The sequence below is a fragment of the Oncorhynchus tshawytscha genome, linkage group LG07, assembly GCF_018296145.1.
Source record: "Oncorhynchus tshawytscha isolate Ot180627B linkage group LG07, Otsh_v2.0, whole genome shotgun sequence".
Lineage (NCBI taxonomy): Eukaryota > Metazoa > Chordata > Actinopteri > Salmoniformes > Salmonidae > Oncorhynchus > Oncorhynchus tshawytscha.
In genome coordinates, this window is record NC_056435.1 from 10,091,782 (window position 1) to 10,118,082 (window position 26,301).

A 26,301-nucleotide genomic window follows, 5' to 3' on the forward strand; every position below is an offset into this window, starting at 1 on the left:
AAAGATCAAGTACCTGAGCCAACAGCCCAGATCAAAAACTATGTTATTACTTTAAGCTTCAGCTACACATTTTAGGTCTTCTTTCGATAAATATAAAAAGGAACTATTCATTCATAAATGAGGTGAAAGGCTATGTAGGTGCCCCAAACTGAACAACTGGGGTCATACTTTTCCATAAATGACTAACCCCATGTTACCAGCATTACTCTACTGTATATACAGTATACTACACATCATTGAGTTTATTTTGTATACACTGTTTAATGACTTATAAAACAGAACTTAAACATGTTAACGCATTGAAATGATTTGGGATTTGTTCAAGATAAAGACAACTAAACCTGCTGCAATGAGCCCAAGTGAACAGGGGACAATTACCTAAAGGGAGACACTGTACTCATCAAAGATGCAGTACACTCACACTTGGCACATCAGGTCAGTGTTTTTATAAATTATGAATAAGCCAGGTCAGAGGAGGAGAGTTTAAAGAGAAGAGGCATTACTCAAATGTTTTTTTTAACCTTTATTTAACTAGGCAAGTCAGTTAAGAACAAATTCTTATTTACAATGACAGCCTACCAGGGAACAGTGGGTTGACTGCCTTGTTCACGGGCAGAATGACAGACTTATACCTTGTCAGCTCAGGGATTCGACCGAGCAACCTTTCGGTTACTGGCCCAAAGCTCTAACCACTAGGCTACCTGCTTTGCCACTGACCGAGAACAAGGCTGTGTTGAGGCCGGAGTTACCTCTACGGTTTAGCACTGAGAACATGAAATTCTTTTTTTTGACCGAGTCTCCACTCAGGTTCCAGAGCATCAATAATATACTGCAGCAGCTCAGGTTTCACATAGATAGACAGGGCCAAGGCTCAAATGGGGGGGTCCCTTATCTGTTAACACTGAAGCACGCCAACACGTTTACCTTGCAGCAACCTCTGTAATATACACAACACAGAAGCAGCTGGATTTCAGTTGATTTCCATTCACTAGCCTATTTGAGATGTGCATATCTATAACACATGCATGTAACTACAAAGCAGTTACTTTGTAATATGTTATTACACAAGAGAAAGTATGCCACATAAACAGTACCGCATACGTCAAGGTGTAACATTTTACTCTGTCGTATACTTCAATCTCAGAACACTTAGTGAAAAATTTCCTTGACAAAAAATATAGAACTAATAGTTTGAGGACAAGTGAAAACGCATCCATATACTTCTGGAGATAGGGCAGACAGTTTGATCTGATTGAAAGATACTGTGAGAAAACGGCTGAGTAGAGGTCTTTCATTCAATAGTCTTTCTTCACAAAATATGCAGCCCTTTATGAGACCGTCTGTCATTCAAACTGGTGGCTTTTTCCTGTTTCTGGAAGCTGGGTCCTTGCTGGTGGGTATCACTCAGTGCAGCTGCATGGTAAGTAGGGTTGCAAAATTCCAGTAACTTTGGCAAAATACCCAGGTTTGACATAAATCCCATTTGGAAAATTCCCACATTTTCTGATTATTCCACACGGATTCCAGGAAAGTCTTCGTAAACCTGGGAATCATGGGAAAGTTACCATAATTGTGCAACCCTGCTGGAGAAGTGAGGGGAGCTACTGTGCGGGCAGAGGGATGCCCCTGGGGTCTGTGACTTGGCCTTCCTGTAAGTTCTTCACCAGCTGTGCCAACCAGCGTTTGGTGGTGGTGTCGTCTTTCAAGACCTGGGCAAACGTGGTATCTTTAAGCTGGTCTGGTAGACACTGACGGAGGGCCTCTCGGGCTCTGGTGTGGGGGCAGAGGTGAGAAAAACAAAGTCATGTTAGTTATGATAGTGAGTAAGTCACTATCAGCAGAATCTAATATCTATCCAGATAAGACCATGACCACATCCACTGTTTTCAGTGCCCAACATCATTTCCCCAATATGTTTTTTTAGTAACTCCTTGAAAATTGCTTCAAAAACACTGACGGAATGAATGCAGGCTAAATGAGACAAGCAACAGCGGGTCGAAGAGTTGATTTCAATACCTGGAGTTGTCTGACAGGCGTAGGTAACAGCGGACAACATGTTTCAAAAGACGAGCAGAGGGCTCTTTGGAGAGCTGAAGAACCATTTTGCCCTGAAAGAGAGACAAAAATATATATTTTTTAATTATTAAAAAAATTATTCAGGAGGCAACCAGTGTCTAGAAAAGTATAATATGTGTAATATTGGTTAACCTTGAACTTACAAGTATCATGGCCACATGGGAGAAGCGTTCATACGTTTGGCAAATGTATGCCAGCCCTGTGTCATCAAGTAGGATTTTTTGTAGTATAAAAGTTGCTACCTGTCGGAAAAAAAAATGAGGGTTGAAATTAGTGATGCACCGATATGACATTTTTTGGCCGATACCGATGTCTGATATTTTCCATCCAAAAAAACAAAAACAATACCGATAACCGATATTAAAATTTTTAGCTCATTAAATTTTTAGCTGCCTTTTAAGCATTCTAGTACAGTTAAATAGTACAGTACAGTTAAATAGTTAACACACACACACACACACATGGACGCAGCAGTCTAAGCCACTGCATCTCAGTGCAAGAGGCGTCACTACAATCCCTGGTTCGAATCCAGGCTGTATCACATCCGACCGTGTTTGGGAGTCCCATAGGGCGGGGCACAATTGGCCCAGCGTCATCCGGGTTTGGCCGGGGTAGGCAGTCATTGTAAATAATAGTTAAATAAAAGGTTACACACACAGACCAAAAGGTTATTTTGGTGGCATTTACGTAGGTCCCTATTACCAGTAAAATATTAATCAAAACCAATTTCTTTCCCTTACTTGCTGTGCTATTTCGTTGTTCACTTGTTTCATTCTCAACAAGGATTTCTATGGAACGCCGTTTGGGTCTTTGCGTGTCAAAAAAGATACACGTCAAATAACACTATTTGACGTTTCAAATAACATGACGTAATCTGTTTCAGTAGCTTGCTAACTATTTAGCTAGGTGTCATCTAAAATAACCCTAATTTATGAGACCGTTCTTATTTGATTAATGGTGATCAGACTCATCTATGTGAAGCCAACCACAATAAGGATTAGCCACAATAGTGGACTTTGCGGTTAGCCTTCGAAATAAAAGTATGGCATAATACAATTTATATTCATTTGCATCACTGCCAATGTCATACTTTTATATTGAAGGAAAACTGCAAATTCCACTATTGTGCCTAATCCTTATTGTGGCTAGCTTCACAACACATAACCCGGTCTGGTCGAGCCTCATTAGCCAGATGAAGTGAGCTGGCTGCTTATAACGTTCGCTTTGGGAAACAGGGTTAAGTAGCTAGCTAGCTATTTATCTTCATGAACTGAAGTTCAATTTCAATAGGCGAATAACAAGTGGCAACCTAGCTAATACTTACCTAAATCATAGCTAAGAATAATAGTAATAATAGTAGTTTCTACTGGTCATTGTTTTCAGGGTGGTTGTATTGGTGCTAGCTAGGTACCAAGCTAAAGTTAGCTACCCCAGAAGTTGCGGTCGAACAAATTATGCATTATTACAAACGCGGTATTGTAAACACATCATTCGTGGCCAGTGTTTGCAGACTTTTTTTGTACAACTTTGACAGTGCTACTGTATCTTTTTTCACACGCAAAGGCCCAAACAGCATTCCATAGTATGTATGTCGTGAAGCTAATAGCAGTGACACTATTACTGTGTAACTCTGGTAGGGCAACATCTGAAAAATAGCGCACTTGGTAGTGTGTACCGGTGCTCGACCAGTCGGCGAATGCCAACATCACCCACGGCAGAGAACGGTTGATTGTCAAGGGCAATGAATGCCATTATCTTGGCTTTAATGGATTTCGCCTTTGAGTTGTCTCGCTGAAATTGTCTTACTCTTTCAATTGACTGCTCGATCCACACAGTAGACATTGCGGGTTAGGTTAGGAATGCTGCGTTGCACGTGTAGCGCAAAATTGTACGTGGCGTTATTACGTCATGTACCTACATTATATATGTGTGCACGGTAGCTTTGACATCGGTTTTTAACGTCGGCGTTAAAAACTAGACATCAGGGTGATGCCGATGTTGGCATTTTACCTAATATTGGCCGATTTCGATATGTTCACCGATAAATCGTGCATCCCTAGTTGAAATACATTTATCTTTAGAGAGAGAGAGAGAGAGAGAGAGAACGACAGAGAGAGAGCGTGCGAGAGACAGAGATCAGCTCAACGTAATTGAAGACTAAACACTTCTGGGAAAATTGGAAAATGCTAAACAAACAACAACACTAAGAATTATCTATCCAAAATGGAGATGTATGGGTAAACCACTTCTCCAATCTATTTGGCTCTATAACAAAGAACAGCAAAAACATATACATGATCAAATCTTATAATCAACTATTAAAAGACTACCAGAACCCACTGGATTCTCAAATGACCTTGAATGAACTACAAGACAAAATAAAAACCCTCCAACCCAAAAAGGCCTGTGGTGTTGATAGTATCCTCAATGAAATGATAAAATATACAGACAAATTCCAATTGGCTATACTAAAACTCTTTAACATCAACCTTAGCGCTGGCATCTCCCCCAATATTTGGAACCAAGGACTGATCATCGCAATCCACAAAAGTGGAGACAAATTTGACATCAAAAACTACAGTGGGATATGCGTCAACAACAACCTTGGGAAAATCCTATATATTTATCATTAACAGCAGACTCATACATTACCTCAGTGAAAACAATGGACTGAGAAAATGTCAAATTGTCTTTTTACCAAATTATCGTACGACAGACCACGTATTCGCCCTGCACACCCTAATTGACAAACTAACCAACACAAAGGCAGTCTTCCCACGCTTTGTTGCCTTCGACTCAACTTGGCATGAGGTGGTGTTGGGGGAAAAACATACGACATTATAAAATCCATGTACACAAACAAAAATTGTGCGGTTAAAATAGGCCAAATAAAAACACATTTCTTCCCACAGGGCCGTGGGGTGAGACAGGGACGCAGCTTAAGCCCCACCCTTTTCAACATATATATCAACAAATTGGCGAGGGCACTAGAACAGTCTGCCTCACCCTACTAGAATCTGAAGTCAAATGTCTACCGTTTGCTGATGATCTAGTGCTTCTGTCACCAACCAAGGAAGGCCTACAGCAGCACATAGATCTTCTGCACAGATTCTGTCAGACCAAAATACTGGTGTTCCAAAAAAGGTACAGTCACCAGGACCACAAATACAAATTCCATCTTGACACAGTTGCCCTAGAACACAAAAAAACTATACATACCTTGGCCTAAACATCAGCACCACAGGTAACTTCCACAAAGCTGGAGATGATCTGAGAGACAAGGCAAGAAGGGCATTCTATGCCATCAAAAGGAAAGTAAAATTCGACATACCAATTAGGATCTGGCTAAAAAAAAATACTTGAATCAATTATAGAACCCATTGCCCTTTATGGTTGTGAGGTCTGGGGTCCGCTCACCAACCAAGAATTTACAAAATTGGACAAACACCAAATTGAGACTGCATGCAGAATTCTGCAAAAATATCATCCTTGTACAACATAAAACACCAAATAATGCATGCAGAGCAGATTTAGGCCAATACCCGCAAATGATCAAAATCCAGAAAAGAGCTGTTCAATTAAACAACCACCTAAAAGGAAGCGGTTCCCAAACCTTCCATAACAAAGCCATCACCTGGGGCTCTGCTCACAAACACAAACAGACCCAGGCCAGCAACACAATTAGACCCAACCAAATCATGAGAAAACAAAAAGATAATTATTTCCAATGTGTCAAGTATTTACAAAAAAAACAGAGCAAACTAGAATGCTATTTGGCCCTAAAAAAGAGAGTACACAGTGGCAGAATACCTGACCACTGTGACTGACCCAAACTTAAGGAAAGCTTTGACTATGTACAGACTCAGTGAGCAGAGCCTTGCTATTGAGAAAGGCTGCCGTAGGCAGACCTGGCTCTCAAGAGAAGACAGGCTATGAGCTAGAGGTCGACCGATTAATCGGAATGGCCGATTAATTAGGGCCGATTTCAAGTTTATTACAATCAGAAATCTGTATTTTTGGACACTTTTTTTTTTTACACCTTTATTTAACTTGACAAGTCAATGACGGCCTAGGAACTGCCGTGTTCAGGGGCAGAACGACAGATTTTTACCTTGTCAGCTCGGGCATTTAATTTTGCAACCTTACGGTTAACTAGTCCAACGCTCTAACCACCTGCCTTACATTGCATCCACGAGGAGCCTGCCTGTTACGCGAATGCAGTAAGAAGCCAAGATAAGTTGCTAGCTAGCGTTAACTTCTTATAAAAAACAATCATTCATAATCACTAGTTAACTACACATGGTTGATGATATTACTAGTTTATCTAGCGTGTCCTGCGTTGCATATAATCGATGTGGTGCGCATTCGCGAAAAAGGACTGTTGTTGCTCCAACGTGTACCGAACCATAAACATCAATGCCTTTCTTAAAATCAATACACAAGTATATATTTTTAAATCTGCATATTTACTTAATATTGCCTGCTAACATGAATTTCTTTTAACTAGAAAAATTGTGTCACTTCTCTTGCAACAGAGTCAGGGTATATGCAGCAGTTTGGGCCGCCTGGCTCGTTGCGAACTGTGTGAAGACTATTTCTTCCTAACAAAGACAGCCAACTTCGACAAACGGGGGATGATTTAACAAAAGCGCATTTGCAAAAAAAGCACAATCTTTGCACAACTGTACCTAACCATAAACATCAACGCCTTTCTTAAAATCAATACACAGAAGTATATTTTTTAAACCTGCATATTTAGCTAAAAGAAATCCAGGTTAGCAGGCAATATTAGCCAGGTGAAATTGTGTCACTTCTCTTGCGTTCATAACATTGAAGGTTGTGCAATGTAACAGCAATATTTAGACTTAGGGTTGCCACCCGTTAGATAAAATACGTAACGGTTCCGTATTTCACTGAAAGAATACTTGTTTTCGAGATGATAGTTTACGGATTCGACCATATTAATTACCTAAGGCTCGTATTTGTGTGTGTTAGTATGTTATAATTAAGTCTATGATTTGATAGAGCAGTCTGACTGAGCGATGGTAGGCACCAGCAGGCTCGTAAGCAGTCATTCAAACAGCACTTTAGTGAGTTTAAGGAAAGCAGCTATTCGCAATGCTTCAAACATTGCGCTGTTTATGACTTCAAGCCTATCAACTCCCAAGATTAGACTGATGTAACCGATGTGAAATGGCTAGCTAGTTAGGGGGTGCGCGCTAATAGTGTTTCAAACGTCACTCGCTCTGAGACTTGGAGTAGTCGTTCCCCTTGCTCTGCATGGGTAACGCTGCGTCGAGGGTGGCTGTTGTCGATGTGTTCCTGGTTCGAGCCCAGGTAGGGGCGAGGAGAGGGACGGAAGCTATACTGTTACACTGGCAATACTATAGTGCCTATAAGAACATCCAATAGTCAAAGGTACAGTGGGGCAAAAAAGTATTTAGTCATCCACCAATTGTGCAAGTTCTCCCACTTAAAAAGATGAGAGAGGCCTGTAATTTTCATCATAGGTACACTTCAACTATGGCAGACAAAATTAGGGAAAAAAATCCAGAAAATCACATTGTAGGATTTTTAATGAATTTATTTGCAAATTATGGTGGAAAATAAGTATTTGGTCACCTACAAACAAGCAAGATTTCTGGCTCTCACAGACCTGTAACAACTTCTTTAAGAGGCTCCTCTGTCCTCCACTCGTTACCTGTATTAATGGCACCTGTTTGAACTTGTTATCAGTATAAAAGACACCTGTCCACAACCTCAAACAGTCACACTCCAAACTCCACTATGGCCAAGACCAAAGAGCTGTCAAAGGACACCAGAAACAAAATTGTAGACCTGCACCAGGCTGGGAAGACTGAATCTGCAATAGGTAAGCAGCTTGGTTTGAAGAAATCAACTGTGGGAGCAATTATTAGGAAATGGAAGACATACAAGACCACTGATAATCTCCCTCAATCTGGGGCCCCACGCAAGATCTCACCCCGTGGGGTCAAAATAATCACAAGAACGGTGAGCAAAAATCCAAGAACCACACCTAGTGAATGACCTGCAGAGAGCTGGGACCAAAGTGACAAAGCCTACCATCAGTAACACACTACGCCGCCAGGGACTCAAATCCTGCAGTGCCAGACGTGTCCCCCTACTTAAGCCAGTACATGTCCAGGCCCATCTGAAGTTAACTAGAGAGCATTTGGATGATCCAGAAGAAGATTGGGAGAATGTCATATGGTCAGATGAAACCAAAATATAACTTTTTGGTAAAAACTCAACTCGTCGTGTTTGGAGGACAAAGAATGCTGAGTTGCATCCAAAGAACACCATACCTACTGTGAAGCATGGGGGTGGAAACATCATGCTTTGGGGCTGTTTTTCTGCAAAGGGACCAGGACGACTGATCCGTGGAAAGGAAATAATGAATGGGGCCATGTATCGTGAGATTTTGAGTGAAAACCTCCTTCCTCCTTCCATCGGCATTGAAGATTAAATGTGGCTGGGTCTTTCAGCATGACAATGATCCCAAAGACACCGCCCGGGCAATGAAGGAGTGGCTTCGTAAGAAGCATTTCAAGGTCCTGGAGTGGCCTAGCCAGTCTCCAGATCTCAACCCCATAGAAAATCTTCGGAGGGAGTTGAAAGTCTGTGTTGCCCAGCAACAGCCCCAAAACATCACTACTCTAGAGGAGATCTGCATGGAGGAATGGGCCAAAATACCAGCAACAGTGTGTGAAAACCTTGTGAAGACTTACAGAAAACGTTTGACCTCTGTCATTGCCAACAAAGGGTATGTAACAAAGTATTGAGGTAAGTATTTGGTCAATAACAAAAGTTTATTTTCCACCGTAATTTGCAAATAAATTCATTAAAAATCCTACAGTGATTTTCTGGATTTTTTTCCCCTCATTTTGTCTGTCATAGTTGAAGTGTACCTATGATGAAAATTACAGGCCTCTCATCTTTTTACGTCGAAGAACTTGCACAATTGGTGGCTGACTAAATACTTTTTTGCCCCACTGTATATGAAATACAAATGGTATAGAAAGAAATAGTCCTATAATAACTACAACCTAAAACTTCTTACCTGGGAATATTGAAGACTCATGTTAAAAGCAACCACCAGCTTTCATATGTTCTCATGTTCTGAGCAAGGAACTTAAACGTAAGCTTTTTTACATGGCACATATTGCACTTTTAATTTATTCTCCAACACTTTGTTTTTGCATTATTTAAACCAAATTGAAAATGTTTCATTATTTATTTGAGGCTAAATTGATTTTATTGATGTATTATATTAAAATAAGTGTTCATTCAGTATTGTTGTAATTGTCATTTTTACAAATAAAAATATAGAAAAAATAATTAAAAATAATAATCGGCCGAGTAATCGGTATCGGCTTTTTTGGCCCATCAATAATCGGTATCGGCTTTCTTGGTCCTTCAATAATCGGTATCGGCATTGAAAAATCATAATCGGTCGACCTCTAACAGAGAGAGCTGCAGAGAGAGAGAGAGAGAGCTACAGAACCAGAGCGCTACAGAGCGAGAGATACCGTTTTGGAAAGCTCACTGCCAGACTCCATTATGCGAAGGCACAGGGGAATGATTTCTGTCGTCAACAGGAAGTTGATCACTTCCTGCTCATCTGTTTTGACCAAGGCACCTGCCAATCAAACAGGAACAAGTTATAGAGAAACATACATGACACATACTGTATGGTCAAAGTAATTGGATAATTTCATTACTTAGGCAATGACAACATCAGAGAATGAGATAGAGAGAAGAAAAGACAGAGACAAGGCATCATAGCAATAGAAGCACAAAAATGATATAAAGGATATTTACCGATGACTCCTAGGCTGGTGAGTCGGAGGTACTCAAATGGTCGTGTTTTGCTGACAGTGTGTAAGAAGGGGTACAGGAATAGAGGAATGTGTGCTGCCAGAAATGCCGATCTGTGAAAAACAACAGTACATAAGTTACACATTTCACATCATTTGGAAGAAAATACACTGACTGTTTTGGGATAAGTGCACTGTTCAATTCAATCATGATGAGAGAGAAATCAAGGGACCCACCTTGTCTCTGGATGAGAGGCTACGCATTGCAGAAGTGCTAATGCATTGCATACTCTGTTGGACTGGTGAGCGGTGAGGGTTGGGGGGTTTATTGAGGGGTAGATGTTGACTATTTCCTATTTATGAAAGAGTATGAAGCGGGTCATCATCAAGTTTAGAGCCACACTCACAGAGGAAAACCATGCTCCATCTTGCTGTAGACTGGCCAGTTAGTGTCGTCCACAATCTTACCTGCAGGAGAGCAGCTATAGTCCCACAGGAGTGCCATAGCATTGGAGCCAAATCTGGCACGGACTCCCGTTTTTTACTGAGCTCGAGCAGGGCATTCTCGCGGGTCTCTGGGCTGGACAGCTCGTTGATCCACTGGTAGATCTTTTCCCTATCCACTTGGGCCAGAGCCGTGGTTACAGCCTGTTTTACAGGAGAGGTGGACACATTGAGCTAAATTGACGTAGTGTTTGAATCAACAACAGGGCTAGCAATGGGTTTCTAGCCACCTTCATGAATGAATGAGTTAGCTAGGGAGCTAGCTGGCTGGCTACCGTACGGTAGCTAACAACTGTCAACAACAATATGTCAATTCACGTTACTGTCATGGATACAGTAACTTTCTCCCAAATAGTTCGCCACCATAGTTAGCTACCATAACTAGCTCATTCAAATGCATGTATTATCCAAACAGTTGTTTCGAACAAGAGGTGTTCGAAACATCTTTGTAACACGTTTAGCATTAGCTAGCTAATAGCAACTCTACTGGCCAAAGTCAGGACAGTAACTGGCCTTGTGCTAGCAAAACATTTTTTTAAAGCCTTGTGTAAGCTCTTGTTAACCTAGCTAGATAGCGCTTGCAAGCTAGCAATATCGTTTGTGTACTTACTGCTCCTGTAGCCAGCATTGTATGCAGCGCTTGGATATTTTAGAAAAACGTTTCGTAAAATATAAAAATATGTTTCTGTTGTGAAAACAGGCAACGAATCTCGCGAGAGCGCAACTGCGTTCAACCTTTCAACTCAGACGTGCCTCAAGTGATCCGCTGGGAAAGTTTCGTGACTATTTCCGCCTTTTTCTGTTTTGGACCAGACTTCAATATTATGCACTTGTTCGACATTGCAGCCGACAGTGGGCGACTCCCGAATGACAGATCTACAAATAATAATTATTATGATTATTATTTGTAGATAATTCAATCATTCGGGATCCCGAGTGGCGCAGCGGTCTAAGGCAATGCATCTCAGTGTTAGTGGCGTCACTACAGATCCTGTTTCGATTCCAGGCTGTATCACAACCGGCCGTGTTTGGGAGTCTCATATGGTGGCGCACAATTGTCCTGGTTAGTGTTTGGCAGGTGTAGGCCGTCATTGTAAATAAGAATGTGTTCTTAATTAAGTGACTTGCCTAAGTTAAATAAAGGTTACATATGAAAAAAGTCACAATTGACCTACAATGCTTCATGGATTTGAAGCTCTCCAACACGGCCAAAATAATGAAATTCATATTTTCGATATGCTACCTCTTATCTAATTATATAGGAATTTGTGGAGTACTTTACATCTACTGGTGTATTTCATGGTTGTCATTTTTGTGCGTTTTGACTTTGAGGCCCATAAAAAAAGGGTGTTGATCCACATTCTCTCAACTGAGCCACACTCCCATTACTACATGCATAAATATAAACCTTAGCTACATTGATAGTAACAGAGTGGTAGTTTCTGATACTATTCATTTTATTTATACTCACAATTGTGAAGTGTGTACATAACATGAACACCCTTTTTGGATGATCTGCATCCTACATATTGAGCAACTAAAGTTTGAGTTGATCACAGAGTGAAACAAGGAGTTAGACTTTAATTTTATTTCAACAATTATCTGTTTTTATTCATAGGCATTGAAGTGAATGTATGCCAATAGGACCAGGTAGTAGGAGGAGTGTTCCACTGCACCAATAAACGCTCAAGTATTTGTCTGTTTAGTGCCCAGTTCTAAAAAAGCAGCTCAATCCATCCAGATCCCCTCTGTAGCATTACTCATTAACCAGTCCAGCCAACTGTATTTGTTTGTTTTGGGGAGGATGATGTGATGCAACCATAGACAGGTGTTCATTAATTGATGTTAGTTAATCCTTCAACAGTTGGCTAGAACACAGTCCCTAGCACAGAAAAAGGTTTCAGAAACACTGGGCTGGATAGCACACAGCCGCAGTGGTTGCATCTTCAGCATAACAAGACCAAAGCAGTAGGATACATCTTGTATAAAAACAAACTAGTTGACCTGTCAATGTGGATAATAAGAATTGGCCTGCTTGACTGCTACTTAGCTGAGTAATGCTTTGATCACCTAGATCAATGCTGACTGCTGAGTATGTTTGACCATTATAGACTGTTTAATCCTTTGGATCAAAGGTCACAGAGGCTATAAAAGAGTCACTACTGCCATAGCTAATAATAACCAACATGAAGCTCTTTGATTCAGATTTAACAAATCATATTGGTGATGGTGCATATTTTGTGTACTATTTAGGAAACAGTGTTACTGGTACCAAAATGTTCAGAAACTCTGCATACCATAAATACAAGAGATGAATACACAATGAATGCAATATCGTAATGCAGCGGTGGGGCTAGATCTGTGCACCACTTCACATTTCAATCATAATTATTGGAATTGCCATCTCTGATCCTGAGATATCATCTAATAGGACTTAGCCAAGTGTTTACTATGGCTGTGGTGAGAACGCAGAGGTAACAGCTAGAGTGGAGAGTTCACCAGCTATCCGTCTGTCAGCTTGGATACTTCCTTTGATCATACTGGATTTATTCCTTCACCCTTCGCATCTGGTGCTCCAGTATTTAAGTCTAACCTATGGTGAATCAGGGATTTGTGTCTGTGAATGTTGCATGGGAGGCTGGCACCATCCGCACCAGGTCCTGGTAAATATTAGACTAGAGCAGCCTGGGAATCACTGCCAGCTGCCCTAGATAAGAGGACAATAGAGCAAGTTAATGATTCAACCAGCGTTACAGATGGACAGACTGCTTAAATGTCCCGTTTGGGGATGAAGAGACAGACTGGATGGGTTGGTGTGTGCTCGTGGAGCAGAGAGAAAGGGGGAATAAACGAATGCCTTAAATTGGTCTGATTCCTTGTCTCGGATAACCCGACTCTGTGATTATTACGCATACATGGCTAAGCTGGTGGAGTGTGTGCCCAACTTCTCGGAGGGCCGTAACAAAAAGGTGAGTAGGCATGGGAGATACAGAAAGTGGATTACCTGTTGGCATAGCAGAAGGAAACTGTTAGTAGTAGTCTGGTGTGATTAACACAATACACATGGTAGCTTTATATTGGTCATGTAAGAAGACTTTCTGTCTGAAACATCGATCTTGATTACCAATAAAAAAATATTTTACATTTTTCTATATTTACATATTTATATTTATGAATCAAGGGGGGCTCATGGAGACTGTGAATACCTAAGCAAACAAACAAGCCAATTCCAAATGGTTTTACAGAATAATCTCAATCCTGAATGTGATCTCGAGATACAAACAAAATGTTTTCTGAAAATGTTTTAAGAGTCAATGTGACTTGCTTCCAGGTGATTGATGCAATCGCAGAGGCCATTTCCAGCACGGAGGGATGCAGTCTGCTTGATGTGGACCCTGGATCCTCCACCAACCGTACAGTCTACAGCTTCGTAGGCTCGCCAGAGGCTGTGGTGGAGGGTGCATTGAACACTGCACGCACTGCCTTCCCACTCATTGATATGACCAAACACACAGGTAGGAGATCGAGAGTAAGAGCTAAAAAAGAGAGATAGAAACTGTTGACCCCTCACATGACTTAGTCAAACAGTTACACTACCATTCAAAGTTTGGGGTCACTTAGAAATGTCTACACAGAAATACAGTGTAGACATTGTTAATGTTGTAAATTACTATTGTAGCTGGAAACGGCAGATTTTTTATGGAATATCTACATAGGCGTACTGAGGCCCATTATCAGCAACCATCACTACTGTGTTCCAATGGCAGGTTGTGTTAGCTAATCCAATTTTATCATAGCTAATCCAAGTTTATCACTAATTGATCATTGGAAAACCCTTTTGCAATTATGTTAGCACAGCTGAAAACTGTTGTGCTGATTAAAGAAGCAATACAACTGGCCTTCTTTAGACAAGTTTCGTATCTGGAGCATCAGCATTTGTGGGTTCAATTACAAGATCAAAATGGCCAGAAACAAATAACTTTCTTCTGAAACTCGTCAGGCTATTATTGTTCTGAAAAATGAAGGCTATTCCATGTGAGAAATTGCCAAGAAACTGAAGATCTGGTACAACTCTGTGTACTACTCCCTTCACAGAACAGAGCAAACTGGTTCTAACCAGAATAGAAAGAGTGGGAGGCCCCGGTGCACAACTGAGCAAGAGGACAAGAACATTAGAGTGTCTAGTTTGAGAAACAGACATCTCACAAGTCCTCCACTGGCAGCTTCATTAAATAGTGCCCGCAAAACACCCGTCTCAACATCAACAGTGAAGAGGCAACTCTGGGATGCTGGTCTTCTAGGCAGAGTTCCTCTGTCCAGTGTCTGTGTTATTTTGCTCATCTTAATCTTTTGTTCTTATTGGCCAGTCTGAGATAGGCTTTTTCTTTGCAACTCTGCCTCGAAGACCAGCATCCCAGAGTCGCCTCTTCGCTGTTAATGTTGAGACTGGTGTTAATGGGACTGATAATGGGCCTCAGTACGCCTATGTAGATATTCCATAAAAAAATCTGCCGTTTCCAGCTACAATAGTCATTTACAACATTAACAATGTCTACACTGTATTTCTGATCAATTTGATGTTATTTCAATGGACAAAAAAATTTGCTTTACTTTCAAAAACAAGGACATTTCAAAGTGACCCCAACATTTTGAAGGGTAGTGTATGTTCAAAGGCCATATTTCAGAAATACCACGACTCCTCTCCACCTCACTTTAAGTGCAAATAAGGTGTGACTAAGTACTGTTGATAAGTTGTTTAGTGGAATAATATGTACGTTTGTTGTAGGGGAGCATCCCCGGATGGGCGCCATGGACGTGTGTCCCTTCATCCCTGTCCAGAATGTCACAATGGAGGACTGTGTCAACTGTGCCAACATTTTTGCCCAGCACTTAACAGATGTGATGCATGTACCTGGTAGGTTTTCCTCTCTGGCCTATTGACCTATAGTTAACATATTGGCCATTTACTTTGCTGTAGACAAAGCCACAAGGTCAGTTTCAGTGCAGTGCCCCTTGGTTCTGTGTATTCTCTCCCATATGGTATTGCTCGCAAAAAGCCACATACAGGTGAATAAGACACGTTGTCGTTTCTCCATAGTGTATCTTTATGGAGAAGCAGCGAGGAAAGAGAACAGGAGATCTCTTCCCTCTGTCCGGGCAGGAGAGTATGGAGCATTTCCAGCACGGAGGCCTTGTCTGAGAAAGTGAGTTTGACCTAACTTTATTGTATTCATACCCTATGGGCAACATTTCCCTCATTGTATAAGAGAATAGAGCAGCGAAAAATAAGCTAAAAATCAAAGGCAGTACTTTCAATTCTTTCAGATACAGTGGGGCAAAAAAGTATTTATTCAGCCACCAATTGTGCAAATTCTCCCACTTAAAAAGATGAGAGAGGCCTAGGTATCATCATAGGTACACTTCAACTATGACTGACAAAATGAGAGAAAAAATCCAGAAAATCGCATTGTAGGATTTTTTATGAATTTATTTGCAAATTATGGTGGAAAATAAGTATTTGGTCACCTACAAACAAGCAAGATTTCTGACTCTCACAGACCTGTAACTTCTTCTTTAAGAGGCTCCTCTGTTCTCCACTCGTTACCTGTATTAATGGCACCTGTTTAAACTTGTTATCAGTATAAAAGACACCTGTCCACAACCTCAAACAGTCACACTCCAAAATCCACTATGGCCAAGACCAAAGAGCTGTCAAAGGACACCAGAAACAAAATTGTAGACCTGCACCAGGCTTGGAAGACTGAATCTGCAATAGGTAAGCAGCTTGGTTTGAAGAAATCAACTGAGGGAGCAATTATTAGGAAATGGAAGACATACAAGACCACTGATAATCTCCCTCAATCTGGGGCACCACGCAAGATCTCACCCCGTGGGGTCAAAATGATCACAAGAACGGTGAGCAAAAATCCCAGAACCACACGGGGGACCTAGTGAATGACCTGCAGAGAGCTGGGACCAAAGTAACAAAGCCTACCATCAGTAACACACTACGCCGCCAGGGACTCAAATCCTGCAGTGCCAGACGTGTCCCCCTGCTTAAGCCAGTACATGTCCAGGCTCGTCTGAAGTTTGCTAGAGAGCATTTGGATGATCCAGAAGAAGATTGGGAGAATGTCATATGGTCAGATGAAACCAAAATATAACTTTTTGGTAAAAGCTCAACTCGTCGTGTTTGGAGGACAAAGAATGCTGAGTTGCATCCAAAGAACACCATACCTACTGTGAAGCATGGGGGTGGAAACATCATGCTTTGGGGCTGTTTTTCTGCAAAGGGACCAGGACGACTGATCAGTGTAAAGGAAAGAATGAATGGGGCCATGTATCGTGAGATTTTGAGTGAAAACCTCCTTCCATCAGCAAGGGCATTGAAGATGAAACGTGGCTGGGTCTTTCAGCATGACAATGATCCCAATCACACCGCCCGGGCAACAAAGGAGTGGCTTCGTAAGAAGCATTTCAAGGTCCTGGAGTGGCCTAGCCAGTCTCCAGATCCCAACCCCATAGAAAATCTTTGGAGGGAGTTGAAAGTCCGTGTAACAGCCCCAAAACATCACTACTCTAGAGGAGATCTGCATGGAGGAATGGGCCAAAATACCAGCAACAGTGTGTGAAAACCTTGTGAAGACTTACAGAAAACGTTTGACCTCTGTCATTGCCAACAAAGGGTATATAACAAAGTATTGAGATAAACTTTATTGACCAAATACTTATTATCCACCATAATTTGCAAATAAATTCATAAAAAATCCTACAATGTGATTTTATGGATTTTTTTTCTCATTTTGTCTGTCATAGTTGAAGTGTACCTATGATGGAAATTACAGGCCTCTCTCATCTTTTTAAGTGGGAGAACTTGCACAATTGGTGGCTGACTAAATACTTTTTTACCCCACTGTATCTGCTTGCTCTGCCCTCATATACAGTTGAAGTCAGAAGTTTACATACACCTTAGCCAAGTACATTTAAACTCAGTTTTTCACAATTCCTGACATAGAATCCGAGTAAAAATCCCTGTCTTAGGTCAGTTAGACTCACCACTTTATTTTAAGAATGTGAAATGTCAGAATAATAGTAGACTGAAAGATTTATTTCAGCTTTTATTTCTTTCATCACATTCCCAGTGGGTCAGACATTTACATACACTCAATTAGTATTTGGTAGCATTGCCTTTAAATTGTTTAACTTGGGTCAAATGCCTTCCACAAGTTTGCCACAGTAAGTTGGGTGAATTTTGGCCCATTCCTCCTGACAGAGCTGATGTACCTGAGTCAGGTTTGTAGGCCTCCTTGCTCACACATGCTTTTTCAGTTCTGCCCACATATTTTCTTTTGGATTTAGGTCAGGGCTTTCTGATGGTCATTCCAATACCTTGACTTTGTTTTCTTAAATACCTTTTGCCACAACTTTGGAAGTATTCTTGGAGTCGTTGTCCATTTGGAAGACGCATTTGCGACCAAGCTTCAACTTCCTGACTGATGTCTTGAGATGTTGCTTCAATATATCCCCATCATTTTCTTTCTTCATGATGCCATCTATCTCTGAAGTGCACCAGTCCCTCCTGCAGCAAAGCACCCCCACAACATGATGCTGCCACCCCCGTGCGTCACGGTTGGGATGGAGTTCTTCGGCTTGCAAGCCTCGCCCTTTTTCCTTCAAACATAACGATGGTCATTATGGCCAAACAGTTCTATTTTTGTTTCAGCAGACCAGAGGACATTTCTCCAAAAAGTATGATCTTTGTCCCCATGTGCAGTTGCAAACTGTAGTCTGGCTTTTTTTATGGTGGTTTTGGAGAGCAGTGGCTTCTTCCTTGCTGAGTGGCCTTTCAGGTTATGTCGATATAGGACTTGTTTTACTGTGGATATAGATACTTTTGTACCTGTTTCCTCCAGCATCTTCACAAGTTCTTTTGCTGTTGTTCTGGGATTGATTTGCATTTTTCTCACCAAAGTACATTCATCTCTAGGAGACAGAACGCATCTCCTTCCTGAGCAATATGACGGCTGCGTGGTCCCATGGTGTTTATAGTTGCGTACTATTGTTTGTACAGATGAACGTGGTACCTTCTGCCATTTCGAAATTGCTCCCAAGGATGAACCAGACTTGTGGAGGTCTACAATTATTTTTCTGGGGTCTTGGCTGATTTCTTTAGATTTTCCCATGATGTCAAGCAAAGAGTTTGAAGGTAAGCCTTGAAATTCATCCACAGGTACACCTCCAATTGACTCAAATTATGTCAATTAGCCTATCACAATCTTCTAAAGCCATGACATCATTGTCTGGAATTTTCCAAGCTGTTTAAAGCCACAGTCAACATAGTGTATGTAAGATTTTGACCCACTGGAATTGTTATACAGTGAATTTTAAGTGAAATAATCTGTCTGTAAACAATTGTTGGAAAAATTACTTGTGTCATGCAGAAAGTAGATGTTCTAACCGAATTGCCAAAACTATAGTTTGTTAACAAGAAATGTGTGGAGTGGTTGAAGAACAAGTTTTAATGACTCCAACCTAACTGTATGTAAACTTCCGACTTCAACTCTATATCCTCACATTGAAGTGTTTTACAATTTTGTTTTCAAGACAACCAGAGATACACGTGGAACACAAAACAGGTTGACATAAACAGTTGCATTCATGAGTTTTATTGTCAATAGAAAATAAGGTCCACCAAGCAAAAACGTGATAAAAACGTTTTTTATAAGAATGCTGTAAGTACAGATTGTTTGCTCAGTGGGAAATTAACAATTAGTCAGTGACAACTATGTGGAGTTTGGTGTTTGTGACAGCAACTATGTGGAGTTTGGTGTTTGTGACAGCAACTATGTGGAGTTTGGTGTTTGTGACAGCAACTATGTGGAGTTTGGTGTTTGTGACAGCAACTATGTGAGCTTTTTACAGTATTATACACAATGTGCAATAATTGTGTATGTTTTTCTATGTAGAAGATCCCTTACCTTTCTAATGACTCTTGTGTGGCTTGTGAGCGTCATAGAGCAAAGCTCATGAGAGTCTTAGCTTTTCATACTGGGGTCATATTAGTTTGTAGCTCAAACCGTTCAGACTTTACAGATGTTTTTTGTGAGAATAACCATTTTCTGTATCCGCCTTTGTCTCATTAACACTGCTCAACCCCCAGGCTAATGTTTGGTATTGGCTGATGCGGAAGAAATAGACGAATCCAATAAAAAAAGATTTTAAAAGTCTGTAGCTCAAACACACAATGTTTAAAGGTGGTAGGAAGCACTAAATGATGCCGATGTGTCTATTGTTCTCAGTTGAAGAGGACAGAGTGGGCTCCTGACTATGGCCCTGCCACCTTCGTGGCCTCCTGGGGAGCTACAGTAGCAGGGGCTCGCAAATTCCTGGTTGCCTACAACATTAACCTCCTCAGCACGAAGGAACAAGCCCATCGGATCGCACTAGATATCCGGGAAAAAGGCAGAAGCAAAGACCAGGTAGGGTAGGCTTCGCTACTGTCGGTCTTGATCGCCCAATGTCAGAGATGAATGACACATGGCTACTTTGGCTTTGGAAGAGATTCCTCTCATTTTTACAATACATTATTGTTTTCCTCTTCTTTATAACTGACGCTGAACTAATAAACGTCTATTTTTGAGTCATATGCCTTGTCTGCTTCCAAAGAGAGTAACGTGATTGATTTGTATAATAGCCGGGTCTGATGAAGAAGGTGCAGGGAATGGGATGGTACCTGGAAGAGGCGAACATAGCCCAGGTGTCCACCAACATCCTGGACTTTGAGCTGACGCCCGTCCACACTGTTTACGAAGAGATCTGCAGTGCGGCCAAGGTAAGGAACTACCACGACCACAACAACAACAACCACAGCTGAAAACAGCACAGCATTATTGTACAAAACCCTCTCACTGATCTGGTGGTTTGAACCAGTGACATAAGGGCAGCTAATAATGTCAACAAGTTGAGCCAATTTGACACCTCTCCTTCCTTCCTCTTCTCCCCAGGACCTGAACCTGCCAGTGGTGGGCTCTGAGATTGTAGGCCTCATACCTCTGAGAGCCGTGCTGGACTGTGCTGACTTCTACATCCAGAGAGACAGGCTCTTCATTGTGGAGGAGGAGCACAAAGTCCGCCTGGTCATCAGTAAACTTGGGCTTGATTCACTTGGGCCTTTCGTCCCCAAAGAGAGAATCATAGAGTGAGTGCCAATGAGTGCACTATTTCCATGGCCTATGGGACTTTTCCATTCTAGTCATTCAAAACTATTTCTATGGTTGTGACTCTAGGTACATGGTGGAGAGGACTGAGGAGGACAAGCGTTTGGTGTCTCTGTCTCTGCAGCAGTTTGTCCGCAGCGTGGGAGCCAGAACCGCTGCTCCGGGAGGAGGGTCAGTCTCTGCTGCCATCGCTGCAATGGTACAACCATCTTTAATATCATGTAGATGACTATATTCCCTGTATGACCTTGCCCAGCACATAGGAATAAACCAATATAAAGTATGTACAATACAAGGAGGAGTCAAAGGTGTGTGTGTGTATTTCAGGGGCTGCTCTGGGAGCCATGGTGGGTCAGATGACCTATGGGAAGAGGCAGTTTGATAGCCTAGACAGCATCATGAGGAGACTCATCCCTCCCTTCCATCAGGCCATGAATGAACTGCTGGTCATGGTGGACGCAGACTCCAAGGCGTTCAGTCGCTATATGGTGAGAGGGAAACATATCATGGTTAAACCAGATTGAAACCTTCAGTCTGGGTTAACCGGGCTAGGGAAAGCAGGAACTATACCAGGAAAAACTAGACTGAAATCCTAACGGAATATTTTTCACTATAGTTTCACTTTACTCCGTTTCAGAGCATATTCAGATTGGATTCCAGGCTAAGAATTTTTTTGGGACAAAATACATGTTTTATTGTCACATACACCGGATAGGTGCAGTGAAATGTGTTGTTTTACAGGGTCAGCCATAGTAATACGGAGCCCCTGGAACAAATTAGGTTTAAGTGCCCTTGCTCAAGGGCACATCGACAGATTTTTCACCTTGTCGGCCCGGGCATTCGAACCAGCGACCTTTCGAATACTGCCCCAACGCAGTAACTGCTGGGCTACCTGCTGCTCGTTGCGACACAACCTGATGCGACCCTGCCCAGCCTTTTAGCTAAGCAGAGAGTCATACAAAATATGCTGAATATTTCTTCTGATGATAAATGTTCAGGTGAAGAACGAGTGATAAAAGCTGTTTTTGTTTCTTGTAAATGCTTACTTTGGAGGTTCGAACCAAGGTATGATCTTGATGTTTGCTGTCTTGTGGCTTTGCTATGAAAATGTAGTGGAATGTAATCTTTTAGTGGAAAAGGAGTGTCGATATAACCTTCAGGGAACAAAGAAGAGTTTAGTACAACTTTCTAGATCTTTTTGACTCTGCCAATGAACCTGTCAATGAATCACTTCCATCTAGCCTCACATACTAGTCATAGTTTGTTGCATTTTCACCACAGGTTGTGGTGATGCCATTGTTGAATTTTGTTGAAGGCTGATGGTATTACACTACGCGTTTAACTGTGATGTGAGAATAAATGTGGCTTGTATAGGCTTTGCTGACAATGTATGCAGTTACTCCTGTTTTATAAGGTTTAACTCTCTCGTTTTCAGGCTGCATTGAAGATGCCAAGGAACACATCAGATGAAGTCAAAAGGTGATTGCCATGCTACAATATATGGCACTTCTGTCGAATCCAAGATGTCAGAGAAGCATGTCAGTAAAGTAGATGTGTAATTAAACACACACACACACACACACACACACCACACACACACACACAAACAGCGCAACACGTTGGAACTATTTTAAACCAGCTTTACTTCAGGTTGACATCTATGGAAACTCATTACTGTACATTCTCCAGTATCCCGCTGTCACCTGTCTTCACACGCCACCTCCTTTTACCTGGCAAGCAACCTGGCCCATCCCTGTAACCACATAAAGCAGGCTTTCCCAAAGAAGACTGGCTTACTGTAGTTCCTTTACTGCCAGCTCATCTAGTCTAACAGGACGTAAGGTGTAGTCTTGTAGTCATGGTGTAGTCTTGTCATGCTCCAAATCTATCTCACCTCTCTGCGCTTCCTCTTTCCTACACCTTATACCTATCCCCACGCCTAATCCTGCCACTGCCCCTACCCTGGTCTTGCTTCTGACCTGCCTCTTCCCCTATTCCTACCTACTCCTGCCTTCCCATTACCCCTACCCCTGTTCCTGCCGCAGGAGGGAAGCTGCCATGCAGGAGGGTCTGAAGCAGGCCGTGGTGGTCCCACTGTCTCTGGCTGAAAGAGTCAACCTGCTGTGGCCTTGTCTAAAGGAAATGGTGATCTACGGAAACGTGGCCTGCAAGTCTGACCTCCAGGTACTATATGAGGGACGGTTTTACAGTGACTGAAACCATGAACAGAGTCCCTGTCTATGGACTTTGCATTGCAACTTTGCAAGCATACCTGAGTGACTTCTATGCAGTTGTTTATTTGCTTGAGGGCAGACACCGGACATGCATAAATGACTGTGGAACATTTTGTTTTCTGCCTGTCATATGAATAACGCTGGAGAGACGAAGCAGGTACGGGGAGTGAAACATTTAATATAGAACAGACATGGAACGAGACAGTAACAGTGTCAGCAAACAGGTAACACCGACAAAAAACAATCAATGCAGCAACAGGGAACAGAGCTGGGGAACTGACAAATATAGGGGAGGAAATAAACAGGTGATGAATGAGTCCAGGTGAGTCCAATATCGCTGATGCGCGTGACGAGGGGAGGCAGGTGTGCGTAATAGATGGAAGGAGTGTGTGATGCAGGGCAGCCTGGTGCCCTCAAGCGCCAGGGAGGGGAAGGGCGGGAGCAGACGTGAAAGTGCCAACTGCTTATACACACATACCACCCTACTGGCATACTGTAAAACAGCATTTCAAAATGCCAGGGCACCCATAAGTGTCTCCATTAAGTATGGTTGCAAAACGTTTTCTGACAGATGCTCCAGAGCTATGACAAGCATTATACTGTAGACAGCCTACAAAAACATCTTCCTTGTATGGTTATTTTTCGTGGCGTTGCAGGTAGCAGCTAAAGCCCTGGAAACAGCAGTGTTTGGAGCCTACTACAACATTGTGATCAACCTCAAGGATATCACAGATGAGTCCTTCAAAGTGACTGTAAGTTACAATGTAGCCTGTAGGTCTTTCTGACTCCAAAAGGATTCTGCCTAGGTTACAACGTAGGTAATCTATCAATACTGGAAAATGAATCAAAAAACAGATTTTGGTGAGAGCCGGTGGCTTATTACATAGTTATACTCATACAATCGTGTTTTGTGTTTTGCAGACTCAACAGAGAGCATCAGCTCTGCTTACTGAGGCCAGGGAGAGTGCTAATGCAGTCCTGGATACTGCAGAGAGAAAAAAGTGAAGAAGTTACCACATTACCAAAGCATCCCCCACTGCCTGCCTAGGCCTCAAACCAGGCTTTCACAACCATCAATCTATTGCAAATAAACTGGGTTCACATAAATACATGCTTTATCAACTACTCCTCAATGGTGCTCCTTTGCTTTGTTAGTTCACTAAATACTTACGTAATGTACTGTATAGCAGCAGCCTACACCAAGCCAGGATGTCACAGTGTTCTTATCCACAGCGACTTACAGGCGCAATTAGGGTTAAGTGCCTTGCTCAAGGGCACATCGGCAGATTGTTCACCTACTTAGTTCGGGGATTCAAACCAGCAACCTTTCAGTTACTGGCCCAACCTCTTCACCTCTAGGCTACCTGCCGCCCTGAATCACACGAAATAGAATAGTACTACACGTTTTTTTTCTTCTCTCTTCCACTTCGACATGAAGCTAAAATGATAGAGTAGTATTATTTGCTACTGAATGACAAAGTGATGCGTTTCAGGATATGAACTCTGTCCATACCTCAGCTCCACCTGTGTAGTACAACAGGCAGGATGACATGACGGGAATTAAAGGGTGTAGTTTATCCAGTTCCTATAAATAAGAGAACATCCTTCACACAAGACAAAGGACAGAATCGAGAGCTGCTTACCAACCAGTTACAGGCGTGTACACTCTTCATTTAATCTGCGTTCTATGTTAACTAAAATACATGCATTATTTATTTTTTGATTTCTGGCATATATTCAGTATTTGTATATCTCAAATGAGTATTCCTTATTCTTTTGATTACATGTAATGTATTGGAATAACTTTAGATTTTGAACAAGGAACTTTTGGGCAGGTTAATCTGTTTTATAAGCCTTATATTAATATGTTCCAACAGTGATTATAAAACGGAATCCTTTGTTGCAATTTTCTTACCAAAGTAACATATTTCATCGCCGGGACTTGAAAATGTTTGGCAGCAGCTCAGGTAAAATATCCTCATTGTTCTGTCTGCTCTATTTTGCTTAGCAGTTTTGAATGATAATTCTCCTTTTGACTGATTCTCTTTCCTAGGTGGTCGTCACCCCCCAGGGTATGACGTATATCAGCAGAAACATCCCCAGGGGGACCAAGGGACCAGGGGCCTGTCCTCCTGGGGATAAAGACCACCACTCCGGGGGAGATGAGACCATGGTCCTCCAGAGGGTTGCTACCCCCCCCAGACCACAGAGGCAGTGGTAACCATGGAGGCAGACACAGCCCTGGTGGTAGAGACCACCATGGTCATGGTAGTGGTCATGGTCATGGAGAAGGCCATGGGCTTAGAGAAGGCCATGGGCATCGCCACAAGAGGCACTGAAGAGTAAGAGTAATACACTTCACTCTCAAAGTGAAATTCAGCCATGATTTTCTGAATGACCTTAACCCAATAACAATCTACAACATTCATGTATTTGACATTGTAATGTGTATAAACCCATTGAATAAACTTGCTTTCAATTGTATTTTAATAATCTGTGAAACTGATAATAATCCATTGAAGCAAACTGTTGGGCAAATTAAGTTTTCCTTTGAAGATTTACAAGAATTATGGTGACACAAACAAGGAACTTTATCTTATGGTCAAAATATTGTGCGCTACCCTTATTTACTCAGCAGCCATGGAGCTAACATTGACATAACCCGCAGTCCAAACAATACCCTGAGAGACTTGTTTTGATGGCAACAAAGGCCAGGTTTCATAGCACAGTAAACACCCACAATGACAAAGTGATCCTGTTATACAGGCTAGAAGACAACTTTCTCTCACAGTCAATGAAAAAGATGTGAGAGCCGCCGACTACGTCTGTCCTAGGAGCCAAACATGAAAGATTGGAAGAAAGGGAATCATATTGAGGTAGTTTATTGGTTTGAGGAAAAAGGAAATGAAACCATTTCCAAAAAATGTTTTGTTTTGCTACAGTTGCATGGTGTTTGGTTTAAACTAGAACTACAGAATTGACAGACACTTTCGATGGTGACCTCTGCTCTGGCTTGTTGTATAGGGACATAAGCATTTGCTACCACTCGTGATCTGTGCCTCCCTCTAGTTGCATTCTTGGTCATTGTTAGTTAATGCTTCCAGTATTAAAGTCAACCTATTTGTGATTTGATGAATGAATATGATATTGCTATTGAATAACGCATATTGAATAACTCAAGTGTTCAGTGTTGCTTTCATTGGATTTGTCTCCCCAGTCCCTGTTGCACAAGAAGCATAATATGTATGAGTGTTTATATTGTTCATCTGTGTAGGTGCAGGTCAACCTAATTATTTTCAGTCTAAACTGTAACTAGGTCACTCAGGAACATTCAATGCTTTCTTGGTAAAACTCCCTACTCCTTGCCGATGACAAGCACACCCATAACATGATGCAGACATCACCATGCTTGAAAATATGAAGAGTGGTACT

At 41.7% G+C, this 26,301-nt stretch overlaps 2 protein-coding genes across 3 annotated transcripts; one reads left to right on the forward strand and one right to left on the reverse strand.

Annotated features, from left to right (window-relative positions):
- Positions 1-584: 584 nt before the first annotated feature.
- On the reverse strand, positions 585-11,185 carry LOC112253894 (CCR4-NOT transcription complex subunit 9). Of its 2 annotated transcripts, none has more exons than XM_024425972.2 (8): positions 11,029-11,185; positions 10,383-10,562; positions 10,152-10,267; positions 9,919-10,028; positions 9,627-9,736; positions 2,220-2,318; positions 2,017-2,108; positions 585-1,770 (listed from the first exon to the last, which is right to left on the reverse strand). In XM_024425972.2, the coding sequence occupies exons 1-8, from the start codon at positions 11,044-11,046 to the stop codon at positions 1,602-1,604; spliced, it is 894 nt and encodes a 297-aa protein (XP_024281740.1). In that variant the 5' UTR covers positions 11,047-11,185; the 3' UTR covers positions 585-1,601. The 2 variants fall into 2 exon arrangements, with proteins under 2 accessions (XP_024281740.1, XP_024281739.1); XM_024425971.2 differs by having other exon boundaries at positions 585-1,782.
- A 322-nt stretch (positions 11,186-11,507) lies between these two features.
- On the forward strand, positions 11,508-26,269 carry LOC112253782 (formimidoyltransferase-cyclodeaminase-like). Its single transcript, XM_042324082.1, is given in 14 exon segments — positions 11,508-13,387; positions 13,750-13,933; positions 15,205-15,333; positions 15,517-15,587; positions 15,590-15,622; positions 19,718-19,897; positions 20,113-20,250; positions 20,423-20,616; positions 20,705-20,834; positions 20,962-21,123; positions 22,071-22,114; positions 22,681-22,819; positions 23,526-23,621; positions 23,791-26,269. Coding segments are annotated over 14 exon segments (1,638 nt in total). The 5' UTR covers positions 11,508-13,333; the 3' UTR covers positions 23,875-26,269.
- Positions 26,270-26,301: the final 32 nt, after the last annotated feature.